Source organism: Hyaena hyaena, unplaced genomic scaffold (assembly GCF_003009895.1).
Source record: "Hyaena hyaena isolate Hyena2069 unplaced genomic scaffold, ASM300989v1 scaffold_71, whole genome shotgun sequence".
NCBI classification, from domain to species: domain Eukaryota; kingdom Metazoa; phylum Chordata; class Mammalia; order Carnivora; family Hyaenidae; genus Hyaena; species Hyaena hyaena.
The window spans coordinates 3,841,804-3,859,355 of NW_024080704.1; the positions used below are offsets into that span (position 1 = coordinate 3,841,804).

Here is a 17,552-nt window from a genome sequence, read left to right on the forward strand (position 1 = left end):
TGGAGTACTCTATATCTGATACCAGTGAGGAGGCAAACCGCAGCATGACTACACGCTAGTTTCTGCATGCATATCTTCTGAACAACTTAAATTTTCAGTTGGTCCCTGTTAATACTTTATTTTTTTGCAAAGCATTGATTTAAAATAGCAGGCTGTATTTTTGTCGTATTTGTTACGTATATAGTAGATATGCACATAAGCTATTATAAACTTAACTTTATAATGCTATACATGCTTTATAGGCATAAGTAGCTAGCATAATAATGATGTTTTTCATTTTTTCTGACTAATACATAAGAATGTAGACTGCTTTAGCTCCTACATTTTGCTTTCTGGGAATTATTTTCAGACCACCAGGCAGGGCTCCATTTATTGGTAGAGAATTCTTCTTTTAACCATAATAATAATTTATCTTTACTAATGAAGATCTCTAAGACCTAGGCCATGGTTTGACAAACTCTTAAAGGGGAAGAGTAAATATTTTCAGCTTCCCAGGCCGTATAGTCTCTACAAGTATTCATGGCTGCCCATAGTTCAAAAGCAGCTATAGACAATATATAAACCCAATAAAACCTGGCCTACAAAATCATGCATCTGGCCTACAGGCCATAGTTTGCATACCCTTGGCCTCAGCAATGAAAAAACATAGAATCTTAAGACAGGAAAAGAGACGATGTTGTCTTGTGAATTTTCTCCTCTGAAGATTGCTTCATAGACGTTTTGTTGTATTATTAGTTTACCTAGGAAGGGTCTCTTGCCAGCCTTAAAATTACCCATTTGATTCTTTTGCACTTATCAAATACTGTTATTGTCCTTAGTTGGCAGATTCTGATATAGTACATTTAAGGCAAGCTAACTGATTTCTAGTTTCTTTTTTTAACATCACTGTTAAGAAGAGTACTCTCTTTTAAAAATATATTATAAGTTGAATGTAAACCCCCCAACCAGGTTGATTTTAGTAGAACAAATAATGTGTGAAAAAAACATATTTTTCATGTTGATTTATCAGTATTGTCTTTTTATAAGTAGTATTCATTTCATTTTCTGCTCTAATTTTCTCATTTGCAGCTGAAAGTGTGTACTAGAAAACCAAATATTGTGATTCTGCTATCTTAATTTATCTTTTGTGCCCACTTTACTTTAGAAAAAGATTTGAAGTGGTTCTGAAGTTAAAATATTAAAAACAGAACACGGAAATAGAAGTTACTGCTGCTGAACAGGATGTAGATTTGATGACCTTTCAAGCAGCCGAGACTGGCCTTCTTTAAATGAAATCCACAGTCCTTCCCATGGCCTACATGGCCCTGTGTGATCCTCCTCCTCCAGGCTTCTGCTCAAATGACGCCTCTTCAGAGACACTTCCTAGCTGACCTCACCTAGTAGTCCTGCTTGTTTTGTTTTCCTTCCAGTTATCTCCTGACTTTTTTTAAAAAAGATTTATTTTATTTTTTGAGTGCAAGTAGGGGAGAGGGGCAGAGGGAGAGAGACAGAGAATCCCAAAGAGGCTCCATGCTGTGTGGGGCTCAATTCCTTGACCCGGGATTGTGACTTGAGCCGAAGTCAAGAATGGCACACTTCACTGACTGAGCCACCCAGGTCCCCCAATTTCCTGACATCATCATCATCATTATTATTATTATATAGATCTCTTAGTTTCGTGCTTCTCTCCATAGAATGAGAGCAAGAATTCTGTTTGTTCATTGTTAGATCTTCAGGATCTAGAACATTGCCTGGAGCATAAGAGATGAATTTGATGAATATATGAGCAAATTTTCCACTCAATCATGATCTGAACCCCATTCTCCTGTCACACTGAACTTTATTTAGTCTTATGAATTATTCAGGTACATTCATTAATTCTACCAGTGCTTTGCACATGTTCTTTTCTTTGATTTATATTCTTTCGTCTACATGCTTCCCTTTTCCTTCCCTGCTGTTTGTATGTAACCTTAAAAATCCAGTTTACACCCTACCATCTTAATAATTAAGAAGTCTTCCTCAGAATTCCTAGAGTTAGTTTCTCCTCTATGGTGACATTTTGTTTGCATTTATATTCATTTAGCTTTCTCTTTATTATATGACTTCATTAGATATTGTGGTTATCCAGAGTACATTCTTCATTTAAAGTTTAATTTCAGGGATACCTGGGTGGTTCGGTCGGTTAAGTGTCCGATTTGGCTCAGGTCATGATCTCCTGGATTGTGAATGTGACAGCTCAGAGCCTTGAGTGTGCTGACAGCTCAGAGCCTGGAACCCGCTTCAGATTCTGTGTCTCCCTCTCTCTCTGTCTGCCCCACCGCAGCTCGTTCTTCTCTCTCTCTCTCGAAAATAAATAAACATTACAAAAATTTTTTTGATTTAATTTCAAAATAAGCATAACTGCAGTTTTCAAAAATAAGAATAAAAGTATTTATAGTAGGAAACCTCACTCCTAAACCCCACTCCTATTTCTGCCCCTACCCGCGCTATTACTGACAAGCCTTTTTGCTTAACTATCTTACTTACTTGTGTGTCCTTTGTGAATTTCTTTATGTACGTATAAGCAAACCCCTTCCATACTGGCACATAGCTTTCTGTATATTCTTATAGTAGCATTGCCTTCTGTATATTTTTATTGTTTGACTAGTCCTTACTGATGGATGCCTGTTTCCATTCTTTTGCTTTTATGAACAGTCCTGTGGCAAGCAGTCTTGGTTTCATATGTGAGCAGGTGTGTCTTTAGGATAAATTCCTAGATGTCAACTTCTGGGTTAATGTAGAACATCTCTTACCTTATTTATCTTGATAACCTCCATATCTGGCAACAGAAGGGTCTTAGTAAATATCCAGACTTCCTAAATTCAGGCTGCTGGATGTGGACCGCTACTATATCACTGGCAGATACTGTTTGTGTTATCAGTTCTCAAATCCTTTTTTCCCTCAGGATCCTGGATTTATAGGTGAGCCATTCTACTTTTTAGACATTCAGCCCCATATGAATGCAAACCCTACAAACCCTACAGGATTCTTCTTGAATTCCTTATTTATACTTTCATTTTATTACCCTGGAATTTCAAGCAGAATATTCATTAATATGATGTCTGAGATATTGTGCATATTCTCACGTAAACAGAACAAATTTGAGATCCAGTTGGGTCTTTTTTATCGCCTGTGTTTCTAGTTGAATGTGGAGGTCACCTATGTTTAAAATGCTACTGAAAACATTATGTTATATAAATGAGAGATTTTCTGAGAAAGTGTTACAATGCCTAGGTAGAAACTAAGATAAACACTCATTTATTCTTCTGATTTGATTTTTGAAAACGTAGTGTTTGATATTTTCTAGACATAAAGAAAATTTTGATTTGTTACTTTATTATGTCACCTCTGCTTGAGGATTTGTAGTTGCTGGAATAAACCTCAAATTTCTAGCACAGATTCTTAAAATGGTAATGATTACTCATAAATCATGCCACAGCATTGAATGTATCATGATATAGAAGGCTTGAAGTTGGCATGTCATGATATATTTTTGATGCAGACATAAAGAATCATATTTTTCAGACAACTTTTAAGGCTTGATACACTTAACATAGCAAAGATGATGAGGATCTCCTGGGTGGAAAGAACACCCCTTGTGAGGAGTCTCCTTTAGGGTCTAACTTTGTCATTCATTGTATTTTAAGGCCGTCACATTGTGTGAAACTCTGGTTACTGCACGTCCTTTATTACCAGCTTCCTGAGAAAGTTGTAAAGGACTCCAAAGCAAACTGGTATCTATGATATTTTCCAGATTGTAATTTCTAGGACATCTCTTAGAGTCAATATTCATTTTTCCCTCTGTCATCTACCACCTTTATAATACTGAACCCCTTAATATCAGCAGCTTAACATTACACAGACTAGATTGTCAGAAGCATCTGTGAAGTTATTCAGTAAACTTTTGAGAAGCCAGGGAAGTGTTTAATATATTTTAGAGCTTCATTCTGGGTGACAAAAAAAAAAAAAAAGAAAAAATTGTCAATATCTAGTTGCCAAAGGAATAGGTAGCTGATTAGTTCATTTATGTGGAAAAGCTTAACCATTTGGGGTAAGTTGTCATCATTGTAATGCCCTGTACCTTTTTTTTATCAAGATATTTATTCTTAATTGTATTTTAGAAGAGCTAACCTTTACAATAAAGAAAAAAATGGGTGTGTGTGTTTGGAAAGTTAATTTATGTCTTTTTTTAATTAAGACTGTCTAATTAATGGCTGTCATATGTACAGATGTGTGAAGAATCTGTTTTTGAATGAAAGGTTAGCAATAAGAAAATTCATTGTGGCACACACATTCCCTTTGTTTTCAGCCTTTAAGGTATTACTTGAAAATACCAAATCCATTTAAAATTTCTTGCAAGCCTTGGTAAATACTTTCCTTGGTTGATTTTTTTTTTTCTTGCTGTGGTTTAAGAAAATCTCAGTTACTCTTTTAAGTTGTAGAGAGTCTAAAAGTGAGTGCTTATTACTCAGAAAATATTGTTAGTGAAGAAAGTAATTTAAAGAAATCAGAAGCAGAAGTTAATTTATTTCCCAGAAACTCCATGTTGGTTCAAGCTTACCCCGTTACTGTGGGCTCTCTCTGATTTTCATAATTTTATTTATGTGCATGACATTAAACTTACATAAAGTAGATCAATGAAAATGTGACAGACTTTTAAATATTAGGGAAGAGAAAGCAGATTGAGTTTGAAGAACAAGTAGTTTGCAGATGGGCTATATGTTCCCGGGAAGTCTAGGGGTGTTTTGTAACAGAAGACACTTTGATAGTTTAACAAGGTTACAAGAAAGAAAAAGACCACTGTCTAGCAGTCTTCCAAGAGAATCTGCTTTTAGTTCTTAAATTGTCAATGTTTCTATGTGACTGTTCTCATGTGACTTTTCAATCCACAGTTGTGTGTTTATTATTTTATGGGCTTCGTTAGGTTAATATGTCTTTGTGATTACTATACAGAATTAAAATAGGGAAATCTTTCAGAAGGCTTTTTGTGTATTTTTTTGTGTGGATACTTTCATGATGAAGGTTGGAAATGTGTGTGGTTCTGGCAGTTCATCTGCCCCCATAATCATGGGATTGTTTTAAAAAATTCAAATTTGTATCTTGACAGATGTTCCTAGTTTCATTGGGAACGGGACTTAAATATAGAGCAAAGGTTGCTAAATAAATAGTAACTTGTACTAGTGGTATAGAATTTGCACCCCTAAGAAACTGGGAAAATGTTTTTATTGAAACTGGAACAATTTATTTGAAATGTATATAGTGTTTATTTTTTAGATCCATTAAATAGTAGGGTCATTTTGTTAATTATGTTGCAAGTTGATTTTTTTAAAGTTTATATTTTGAGAGAGAGCATGCATGGGGGAGGAGCAGAGAGAGAGAGGGTAAGAAAGAATCCCAAGCAGGTTCTGTGCTGTCAGTGTGGAACCCAACATGGGATCCCTCAACCTTGGGATCATGACCTGAGCCTGGATCAAGAGTCAGACACTTAACTGACTGAGCCACCCAGGTGCCCAAGCAAATGAATTAAAAAAATTTTTTTTTTTTTTTTTTGAAAACTAAGTAAGCTACCATCTTAAGATTTGTTGTGCTTGAGAGGCAGCCCAAAACAATCAAATAAAAGCAAATGTTACTGTTCTTAGGAGACTTAGTGACTTCTGCATAATGAAACCTGTAGGGGAAAAACTCGTTTTAAAGGAATATTGAGTCTGAGAGTGGGAGAGGAGAGATTTTCTTTTCCCTAAAGAAACTCTTCAAAAAAACAGTTAGTTGAACACCTCTTTGTCATAGATAACTTTTGCCATATGTAACTTAAAAAAAAATTTTTTTTAAGTTTATTTATTTCAAGAGAGAGAGAACACGAACAGAAGAGGGAGGGACAAAGAGGGGGAGAGAGAGAATCCCATGCAGGCTCCCCACTGTCAGTGCAGAGCCTGATGCGAGGCTTGAACTCAAGATCATGACCTGAGCTGAAACCAAGAGTTGGACACATAACTCACTGAGCCAACCAGGTGTTCCATTGCCATATGTAACTTTTATTTATTCACCCTTTTTTAGAGTAAGCTCTGTCGATGATACTTGGAGAAAATAAGCCTTGCTTTTGCCTAGAAAAATAATCTTTTAGCAAATAAGGTGACTATAAATTAGTGTATTAAGGATAAATGGAGTAACTGTCAATAAAACAAAACAAAACAAAATAATTTTTGGTAGTTTTAACTGAGTGGCCTTCTTGGCCTTGATTTTGTTTTAAACAGTACTTGGAGATCTTTTCATGCATGCTGAAAAGGGATGTTTTTCATAAATGAGTGATGAGTTTAAATATTTAATTTTCATTTGTTAATTTTTGGTTAATGCCCTCTCTTTGATATTTTGAAATGACTTTTGATAAGGGTTGCTAATCACAGAGATTTTGAACTTGATATTCAAGGATGGACCATATGACTTCATGATTTCTTGGTATCTTAGAACAGTTCATCTATACATGACTTATTATTTATTACTGATGAGCAGTAGGTATTAGAGAAAAAAATTAAGTTTGATTCTATCTTTAAGAAGACAAAATTTAAAAAGTAAAACAAAACCCAAATCTCAATATCTTCTTTTTTCTTGATTATTTTTAATTTCTTTTTATTTTTTCATTATTCTACTAGGGCGACCTACCTTCTGTGGAATACCTCTTACAAAATGGAAGTGACCCAAATGTTAAAGACCATGCTGGATGGACACCATTGGTAGTTTTCTATTTGTTTTTTTGTTCTCATTTTGTTTATGTCTTACAGTTATTATACTTTATGTAGTTGTCTATATACTCTGTTTTTAATCTGAAGAACATACATTTTCACTAAGTAAGAGACAATGATTATTTTTCATGTAGCTTTTCAACTGTGACAGGCAAGAAATTGGCTACCTTTTCACTACTACCTTTAGATTTAGGAATCTAGTTACACCATATTGCTGAATGTAGCTAACATATGGAGGTAACTCTTGGAGCCAACATCAGGCCTCATTTTGTCACATTGCAGATTATTGGAACTGGATTTCTTAGAACAAAGAGGTCAAAGGAACTGGGTATAGGATTATATCACAAGGCAGTGATTCTTACTGAAGATATATTGTAGCCTCATTTATACCTTTCCCAGTGGCAAATATATAGAAACAGTAGAAATCTTTGCTTACATTAAACATTTTTAAAAATCTTTGCTTATTATTACAAAACTGCAATGTGGAGTATAGTCTGGAAAAAGAATAGCACCAATACAGGAAATAAGTGCTATGTGAGCTAATTACATGCAATTTGAAGATAGCTATAGAAGAGTCAACAGAGGAGGTAGAAGCCCTTGTCCTGTAAGATGGAAATTTATGTCAGAAATTGAGAGATTCTTATTAGGCCAGGTGTAAAAAAGGTTTAAAGTTGTAGAGAATTACTTCTTGCCAAATTTTTAAGCTGGGAGGGTTTAGACTGGATCAGAGTCGCTTTGTTGTTTTTGACTCCACAGGCTAGTTAACCTTTTCAAAGAAAGGTCCTTTTTTTTTTTTTTTTTTTAAAAAAGCCAGTAAGGCAAATTGTAGTAAAGGTTGGTGAGTGATTTATTAGAGCACCTGATGTCTAATTTGGATTATTTTCTCCTAGAAATAGACCTACAGATATTTAGTAGGGTATTGCCCATTATGAATTGAATAGATGTACTTAAAAAGCACAGTATGTCCATGATTTATTAGAATATAATGTAGTGCCATTGTTAACAGTTCATTAGACATAAGGAAAGATTTGCACATGTGGCATCTTTGAATGCTTCATTGTTCCCTGTTACATTGGTAAGCTCTTTTTACTCCATGTTATTTCTGTTATCGATACCAGCCATACAGTAATCTGTAGCTTCAGCAAATAGAGAGACTTGTCATGTAAATACTCTCTCCAGGATACTCACTTTGTGGGGTGGTTATGTATACATGTGGGTGCACCACTTAGGGTATGGCTAAGTACCTGAGTTAGTAGATTCTATTCAGCCTTGGAAAATTTCACTTTTTATGCATGATCTACTTGATAAATACTTTCTAAGCTTTTTGTTTTTAATTTTTTACTACAGAATAATTGAGCTAGAGTTGGTTTATAGTTACATTTTCTTCTTAAAAAAAAAACAGTTGACTGAAGGCTCAAATAAATAACATCTTTTTCAATGAATTGCATAGATCTTGACCATCATGTATGTTATCACTAAGATTACTAAATAAGGCTTTTACTCCGGGCCAGCACTTACAGTCTGTATGAATATTTAGGTTAGAACCAATTTACTGACTGAAATTCATATTTATTTCTCTAAAGTGCAATTTTATTATGATATGATGCATTATTCTTCCTCATCACTTTTCTCACTTCTTATTTAATTAGCATGAAGCCTGCAACCATGGGCACCTGAAGGTGGTGGAATTGTTGCTGCAGCACAAGGCATTGGTGAACTCCACTGGGTATCAGAACGACTCACCACTTCACGATGCCGCCAAGAATGGGCACATGGATATAGTCAAGCTCTTACTTTCTTATGGAGCCTCCAGGAACGCCGTGTAAGTTGTTCACCTTAAAACCTGGCTTTTAGAGAAAAAAAAAACCAAAAAACAGAAAAAAAAAACCCTGGCTTTTAGTTGGCTTATGTTCTTTTGAGTTAAGGCTGTGAGGAAGCAAGGACTTCAATACCCAAGCTGATGGCCGTCTTTCTTGTCTTTCACAACTGAGGGTAGACGTGACTGTTATATTCTGTATTTAAAGTCAGCACTCATGCCCTTTTTCTTTGTGATACTTACATAGTTGAGGGAGATTTGCTCCTTTAATGAGAAACAATTGCCAGATTCATTTTGGAAGCTTTTATTTTTCTGGACAAAATCACTTAGTTATTATATTCTATAGATTGAGTCATACTTATTGATAAGAAAAGAATTAGAAGCATAGAAATAACTATTTTGTATGCTTCCTAGTACTTCAGAATTTGTTTTAAACATTTGATTTTTTATGATTTTCCTGCATATTTAGTTAAAATATGTAAGAACTCTGATGTTGGGCAAGTGCTATTGAGTTATTTCTTAGATTTTTCACATCATTCAAATGAAGCTCTGGGTAAATTGTTTTGCAATGTCAGGACACAGAGATGCATTAGTGAATGCTGGCGGCTGCATTTTAAAATTGCTATTGTCAACAGTGTCACAAGCAGTTGCCATATGTGGATTTTATACCTTTAATCTATAACTTGGTTCATGTCTCCCTGTATATTATTTTACACTTTTCAGTTAATGAGGTAGTTGAAATGGAAATAGAAGAATTGCCTCTTCATGTCCCCATTGCTTCAAAAGGTTTAGAAGAAGCGCATGAAAGTTAGCCTTACTCTGGTTACAGAGGCCAATAAGAATTACAAAATGCAGAACTTCTAGGTTGTAATTTTTATAGCATAATTGAAAAACAAATTAATAATGCAGGAATGTACCATATCTTACTGTTAGTTTTGGTAAATGTGTCTAATATTCTTTTTTTTCTGTCACATGTGATGAGATAGTTGGGGCAAGCTCAAGGGATACATATTTTTGTGTATTTTTATTTTTCTGGTTTGTGTGTGTGTGCTCATGTGTGTGCGCACACACACATTACATACATACATACATATATATATATATATATATATATACACATACATACACACACACACGTGGACCTAACAGATATGACCCTCCTGTGGGTATAGGCAGCCATTTGATACAGCAAATGGTTACTTGGGTCAGGTGAAACTGAATAGTTTCCATCCGTGGGTTCTTAAATCAGCCGTGACTACTTTAATGAATGGAGCACTGGCCAGGGCGTTAGGGAATTCAGCTTTTATTTGTGACTCCATTATTGACTTTATAGCCTCAGGCAGGTTAATTTTTGTGCCTTGGTGTCCTCACCTATAAAACATGGGTGATGCCTGCTGCTTTTCTATTTCTTCAGAGCATAGTGAGAATTAATGAGTCAAAACACAGGGCCTGTCTTGTGGTTTGTACACCATGATTCTTCACTACACTGTGAAGCTTATTAATATACAAGGTGTGGGCATGAGACAGTGAGCTGAGTCTGCCTTCACAGGTGCCTCTCAGATAAATATGTTGTTTTTAAATAGGCTTACGTAGTGAAGTGGCAGATTTAGGTATATCTGTAGCCCAGCACCATCCAATAGATCTTTCTGTATTGATGGAAGCGCTCTATATCTGTGCTGAGCATTCAGTAGCCACTAGCCATCTGCTGCTGTTGAAGACTTGAAATGTGGCTGTTGCTACTGAGGCTCTAAATTTGTAAATATATTTTATTTGAATTAAATAGCCACATGTGCCAAGTGGCCACTGAATTAGACAGCTGGTTGATATAGTTAGGATAGTGTGGAAGGAGGATTTACTTGGTGAAAGGTTGGGAATAACATTGAGTAGAGGATGGTTAGGCAACTATGGAGTGAATGCAGCGGTAGATTGAATCTAGGGTATAAGAGTGTGATAGCTGTTTCTAAATATTGTTACTCCTTCCATTCCAGACTGATGGTCATCATACTTAAGTATTTGCTGTGTTTTTCACTTTTTGTTTTATTTCATAGTAGTGGTTGTTCACCTAATTGGCTTCACCCGTTTCCTAACTGGTCTCCTCCTTTTCAGATGACTTTTCTTTTGTTCATTCCCCATTATTGCACCCCACGAACTTAAAAAAAAAATACAAGTCTGGCCAAATCACTTATTTACTTAAAACCCTTCATTGGCACCTCTTAATGTTTTTAAAAACTTCAAGACATGGCTCAGGAGCCTGGATGGTGTAGCACCACTTAACCTCTCCAGCCTTATCTTTTCCCCTTTCCCTTTGGCATTTTTTTTTTTTTTTTAATTTATTTCTAGGAGAGAGAGAGACAGCGTGAGCAGGGGAGGGTCAGAGAGAGAGGGAGTCACAGACTGAAACAGGCTCCAGGCTCTGAGCTGGCAGTCAGCACAGAGCCCGACGCGGGGCTCGAACCCACGAACCGTGAGATCATGACCTAAGCGAAAGTCGGACGCTTAACCGACTAAGCCACCCAGGCGCCCCCCCTTTGGCATTTTTTATGCCAGCCTTTCTAATTCATGCCTGCTCTCCTGGGCCTGCTGACATGCCGAACATAGTCTGTACCCAGATTCATTCGTGGTGGAAATTATAAGTATTTGAATGAATGAAAAGATGGTATATTTTTTCCTCTCTTTTGAAAAAGGGTCCTATGAGATGACAATAGAAATTGCTTTCCCCTGCTCCCAGATTCACTGTAAGTGTGGCCTGAAAGTCTAAAACCAAGTTTCCATAATCTGCCTCTTTGCTAGGGTGGTAGAACTGATTTCCTGGTAGATGTTAGAGTGAATGATGTTCTGGGTAGAATTCTTACTCTTTTGTCTTCTGGGCGTCTGTCATCCATACTGTATTACCTTTTGTGGGTTCATGGCTTTCCAAAGTAATTCCTGTTAGTCTTCACATTTTTAAGATCTGTTTTTCTTTCTACCAGTGTTCTATATATTGTCTTTTTTTGAATTAAGTGCTGACAAGTGACAATAGATGAAATTCATTCCTTGACTTCCTCCATTTAAGAGGAACATGGAGGTAGGGCATGGGGACTGTATGGGGTTCTTACTATTTTTTTTTTTTTTGGTCTGAAGATCTTGTTTGGTAAGTTGGCACCTTAATGCCTTCTTATAAGCCATTAATATCTCAGACTCTGGAATCTGAGCTGGCAAGCATAATACTTTTTGTTATTGTTTTGTTTTTTAATTTAAATTTTAGTTAACCTACTATGCAGTATTGGTTTCAGGAGTAGAATTCGGTGATTCATCAGTCACAAGCATATTGCTTTTACTTTCTCTGGTTATAAATTATATCTCTTTTATTTATTTATTTTTTGAAGAATAGTTGACACACAATTACTTTAGTTTCAGGTGTACAACATACAGTTTGCATATTATACTGCACTCACCACAAGTATAGCTGGCCTCTGTCACCTTCCGGTGTAGCTGCAGTACCACTGACTGTATTCCCTGTGCTGTGTGCCTTGTGAGCCTGGGACTTACTCATTCCATACTCGGCAGCCTATATGTCCCACTCCCCCACCATCAGTTTGTTTATATCTTTTTTACCCAAAATGGAACTCTTCTCTCAACAGTCAGGACTAGACTCATTCTGTCCCTGGAAGAAGGAAGAAGGGTTGGAACTGGAAAGGGCAAAGGCAGTTGTTTTGTCCTTCCCTTTATATGGCTTAGTACTTTGACTGATCAAATTGTAGGTGGGTAGGGTCTTTCTGCTTAGTCTGTGTTTCTAAATGGCAACCTTTAGCTCCGTAACATTTTGGCAGTTTTCTTCATTCCCTCAAGGTTCAAGTAGTCTTTTTTACTTAGATGCCTTCATTTCTGGGGTCTTCAGTGATACCCTGTTAGGTTTTCTCATACTCTCGCACTACTCCTTTACTTCCTCACCCCCTGGTTGTTTATCTGCTCCTTTGTTCTAGAGGAGTGAACTCATTACAGAGCCGTGTGACACGTGTCTTCATGGGCCAGTGCACAAGATGGTATGAAAATCTAGACTAGGGAGTGTGAGACTAGAGTAAGTCATGAAAGGCTTTCTTGGGGAAAGAGCACTTCTACTGTATTTTGAAGAATAGGTCGATAGGCTTTTCAGAAATAGACGGTGGGTGGTTAAGGTATACTGTGGCCAAGACTGTTTGTCTATTCAGTTCTGGGAGCTTTGGTTAGTGATGATAAGATTGTAATAAAAGGGATGATGACCAGAGAGGCCAGAGAAGGTGGCAGAGGCAGAGAGAGGCATATCAGTTCAGATTTAACATTGGAAAGCTCCTTCTGCTCATGAGCCGGGACCTTAGTGAAGAAGAGTGTCCAGTAACCAGGGGAGGTGAGTCTGAGCTAACCTAGTAACAGTGAGTAGTGTTGCAGATGGAGGGGAAGGGAGGGAATTCACTCTCTTTATCAGCTTCTTCCTTCAGGTGAAGTCTGATACACTTAGTTAAGAAGTATCTTACTAGAGTTGTAATTGAAATTGGGTAAGTGTGGATTATAGTGGATTTAATAAATTTGATTTTTCACTCAGAAACGTAGTATGTTTTTCCATTTATTTAAGCCTTCTTTTACACATCTTAGTAAAGTTTTTCATCTGTTTTATATGTATCTACATTTATACATGCACTTAACTATTTATTGAGATTTTTCTAGGCATTTGATTCTTTTGTTGCTCTGGTTAACTGGATGTTCTGTTAAGAAATATAACCTGTCATTCCTGATATATAGGAAAGTTGTTGATTTTAGTACATTTCTCTTACATCTAGCCAACACCTAATTCTAAGGATCTGATTACTATTTACCAATTTTAACTTCTTATTAAATTTGCCAAAGTTTCTACAACAATATTATAAAATAATGGTGATAGTTGGCATACTTGTTTTATTCTCAGTTTTCAAAAATGTTGACTATAGGTTACATTCAGTATTGAAATCAATATTAAAAATAAAGATCTAGTTATTTTACTATTTTTTAAGAAGACTATATTTTATTAAATGATTTTTAGCTTCTACAGAGGTGATCTTAGACCTTTTGCCTGTTGGTGTCATTAATACATTTAAAAATTTTTTTTAAGTTTTATTTTATTTTTAGAGAGAGAGAGAGGAGAGAGATTGCCAGCATGAGTGGGGGAGGGGCAGAGGAGAGAGACTCCCAAGGAGGCTCCTCACTGTCAGCACAGAGCCTGATGTGGGGCTGGAACTCAGGAACTGTGAGATCATGACCTTAGCCAAAGTCAGTTGTTTAACTGACTGAGCCACCCAGGTGCCCCTACATTTAAAAATATGAAAGCATGTTGTATTTCTGTGATAAACTTAATTTAATATACTGTGCTCTTCTTTAAGCAAGTATTTTACATCAGTTTGTTAGGTATTTAGTACTTTTGCATTTATAGTTGTAAGTTGAAATGATTTGTGTTTTTATCTTTTATTTTTTTGCCCACAGATTTTTATATTAAAATTAAATTCATAGCTTCTTTTTTTAAATTTATTTAAAAATTTTTAATTCAGTGTGGTTAACATACTGTCATTAATATTGGTTATACAATATTACAATATACAATATATAATAATGATTCAGCAATTACATACATTACTCAGAGCTCATTAAGATAAGTATACTCCTAATCCTTTTCACCTATTTGACCCATCTCCCCACCTCCCTCTGGTAATCGTCTGTTCTCTATACTTGAGAGTCAGTTTTTTGGTTTGTGTCTCTTTCCCTTTTTTCCCCCTTTGTTCATTTGTTGTTAAATTTTACATATGAGTGAAATCATATGGTATTTGTCTTTCTTTGACTGGTTTATTTCATGTAGCATTTTATAGTCTAGATCCATCCATGTTGTTGCAAGTGGCAAGATTTTATTCTTTTTTGTGGCTGAATAATAGTCTACTGTGTGTGTGTGTATGTGAGTATGTGTACACACACATATATATATATAACATATCTTCTTTATTCATTCATCAAATGGTGGATACTTGGACTGCTTTCAAAGTTTTGCTATTGTAAATAATGCTTTCAATAAACATAGGGGTGTATGTATCCCTTCAAATTGGTGTTTTCATATTCCTTATGCAATTACTAGATCAGAGGGTAATTCTATTTTTAATTTAAAAAACTTTTTGATATTTATTTTTGAGAGAGAAAGATAGAGCATGAGCAGGTGAAGGGCAGAGAGCTAGGGAGACACAGAATCTGAAGCAGGCTCCAGGCTCTCAGCTGTCAGCACAGAGCCCAACATGGGGCTTGATCTCATGGACTGTGAGATCATGACCTGAGCCAAAGTCAGATGCTTAACTGACTGAGCCACCCAGCAGCGCCTCTATTTTTAATTTTTTGAGGAACCTCCATACTGTTTTCCATGTGGCTGCACCAGTTTGCATTTCTACCGTCTGTGCAAGAGGGTTCCTTTTTCTCCACACCTCTTCAACATTTGTGTGTCTTGTGTTACTGATTTTAGCGATTCTGACAGGTGTGTTAGCTCATTGTGATTTTGATTTTCATTTCCCTGATGATTAGTGATATTGAACATCTTTCCATATGTATGTTTGCCATCTGCATGTCTTCTTTGCAGAAATGTCTATTCATGTCTTCTGCCCATTTTTAATTGGATTATTTGTGAGTTTTTTGGTATTGAGTTGTATAAGCTCTTTATATATTTTGGATACTAACCCTTTATTGATATGTCATTTGCAAATATCTTCTCCCATTCCGTAGGTTGTCTTTTACTTTTCTTGGTTGTTTCCTTCACTGTGCAGAATCTTTATTTTGGTGTAGTCACAATAGTTTATTTTTGCTTTTGTTTCCCTTGCCTCAGGAGATATATCTCGAAAGATGTTGCTACAGCTGATGTCTAACACAGTACTGCCCATGCTCTCTTAGAGGACTTTTAAGGTTTCAGGTCTCATATTTAGATCTTCAATCTGTTTTGAGATTATTTTTGTGTGTGACGTACAAAAGTGGTCCTGTTTCATTTTTTTGCATGTTGATGAACCAACACCATTTGTTGAAAAGACTGTCTTTTTCCCATTGGATATTCTTTCCTACTTTGTCAAAGATTAATTGACCATATAATTGTGGGTTTATTTCTGAGGTTTATATTCGGTTCCATTGATTTATGTGGCTGTTTTTGTGACAGTACCATACTGTATTGATCACCATACCTTTGTTATATAACTTGAAGTCTGAAATTGTGATGCCTCCAACTTTGTTTCCCTGTTCAAAGTTGCTTTGGCTATAGGAGTCTTTTATGGTTTCATACAAATTTTAGGATTGTTTAGTTTAGTTTTGTGAAAAATGCAGTTGTAAATTGGACAGGGATGGCATTAAATCTGTAGATTACTGGGGCTCCTAGGTGGCTTAGTCAGTTGAGTGTCCAATTTCAGGTCAGGTCATTATGTCACCGCTCATAGGTTCCAAATCATGTTGGGCTCTGTTCTGACAGCTCAGAGCCTAGAACCTGGAGCTTGCTTCGAATTCTATGTCTCCCTCTCTTTCTGCCCCTCCCCTATTCATGCTCTGTCTCTTTCTCTCTCAAATACATTTCTTAAAAAATTTCAGGGGTAGGGCACCTGGGTGGCTCAGTCGGTTGAGCGTCCAACTTCAGCTCAGGTCAGGATCTCACGGTTTGTGGGTTCGAGCCCTGCGTTGGGCTCTGTCCTGACAGCTAGCTCAGAGCCTGGAGCCTGCTTCAGATACTGTATCTCCCTCTCTCTCTGACCCTCTGCTGCTCATGTTGCCCCTCTCTCTCTCAGAAATAAATAAACCATTAAAAAAATTAAAAAAAAAAATTCAGGGGTGCCTGGGTGGCTCAGTTGGTTAAGCATATGACTTCAGCTCAGGTCATGATCTCACTCACAGTTGGCGAGTTTGAGCCCCATGTTGGGCTCTGGGCTGACAGCTCAGAGCCTGGATCCTGCTTTAGATTCTGTGTGTCCTTCTCTCTGCTCCTCCCCTGCTCATGCTCTGTGTTTGTCTCTGTCTCTCTCTCTCTCTCAAAATTAAAATAAACATTAAAAAATTTTTTTCAAAATAAAATATGTAGATTTCTTTGGGTCGCTAGTACAGACATTTTAACAATATTCCAGTCAATGAGCATGGAATGTCTTTCCGTTTTCTATTTGTGTTGTCTTCAATTTCTTTCATCAGTATTTTATACTTTTCAGAGTACATTATCTTTTACCTCTTTTGTTAGGTTTATTCCTAGGCATCTTATTATTTTTGGTGAAATTGTAAATGGGATTGTTTTCTTAATTTCTCTCTATGCTATTTCATTATTATTAGTTTTATAGACCTGCAATAGATTTGTGCACACTAAATTTGTATCCTCTGAGTTTACCGAATTTATCAGTTCTAGTAGTTTTTGGTGGAATCTTTTGGGTTTTCGTTATATAGTATCATGTCATCCGCACATAGTGAAAGTTACCAATTTGCATGCCTTTTGTTTCTTTTTGTTGTCTGATTGCTGTGCCTAGGGCTTCTAGTACTAGGTTGAATAAATGTGGTGAGTGTGGACATCCTTGACTTGTTCCTGACTTTTGGGGGAAAGCTCTGTTTTTCCCCATTGAGTATAATGTTAGCTGTGTTTTTCATGTAAAGCTTTTATTGTGTTGTAGTATGTTTCCTCTAAAGCTACTTTGTTGAGGATTTTTATCATGAATGGACATTGTACTTTTTCACATGCTTTTTCTGCATCTGTTGAAATGATCATATTTTTTTAAACCCTTTTTGTTTTGATATGATGTATCAAATTGATTAATTTGTGAATATTTAACCACGCTTTCATCCCAGGAATAAATCCTACTTGATTGTGGAAAGTGATTTTTTTTTAATGTATTGTTGGATTCAGTTTGCTGATACTTTGTCTGTGTTCTTGAGAGATACTCACCTGTATTACCCTTGGTGTCTTTATCTGGGTTTGGTATCATGGTAATGCTAGCCTCATAGAATGAAAATGG

General features: G+C 36.2%; 1 protein-coding gene across 2 annotated transcripts in view; it reads left to right on the forward strand.

The window, feature by feature from the left end:
- The window catches only part of BARD1 (BRCA1 associated RING domain 1), a 171,490-nt gene that overhangs the window by 117,247 nt on the left and 36,691 nt on the right, over window positions 1–17,552 (forward strand). For both annotated transcript variants that reach the window (XM_039233208.1, XM_039233207.1), the window contains 2 exons: window positions 6,666–6,746; window positions 8,405–8,577. In XM_039233208.1, coding sequence (XP_039089139.1) covers window positions 6,666–6,746; window positions 8,405–8,577 — 254 coding nt within the window. The remainder of the gene's footprint in view (window positions 1–6,665; window positions 6,747–8,404; window positions 8,578–17,552) is intronic.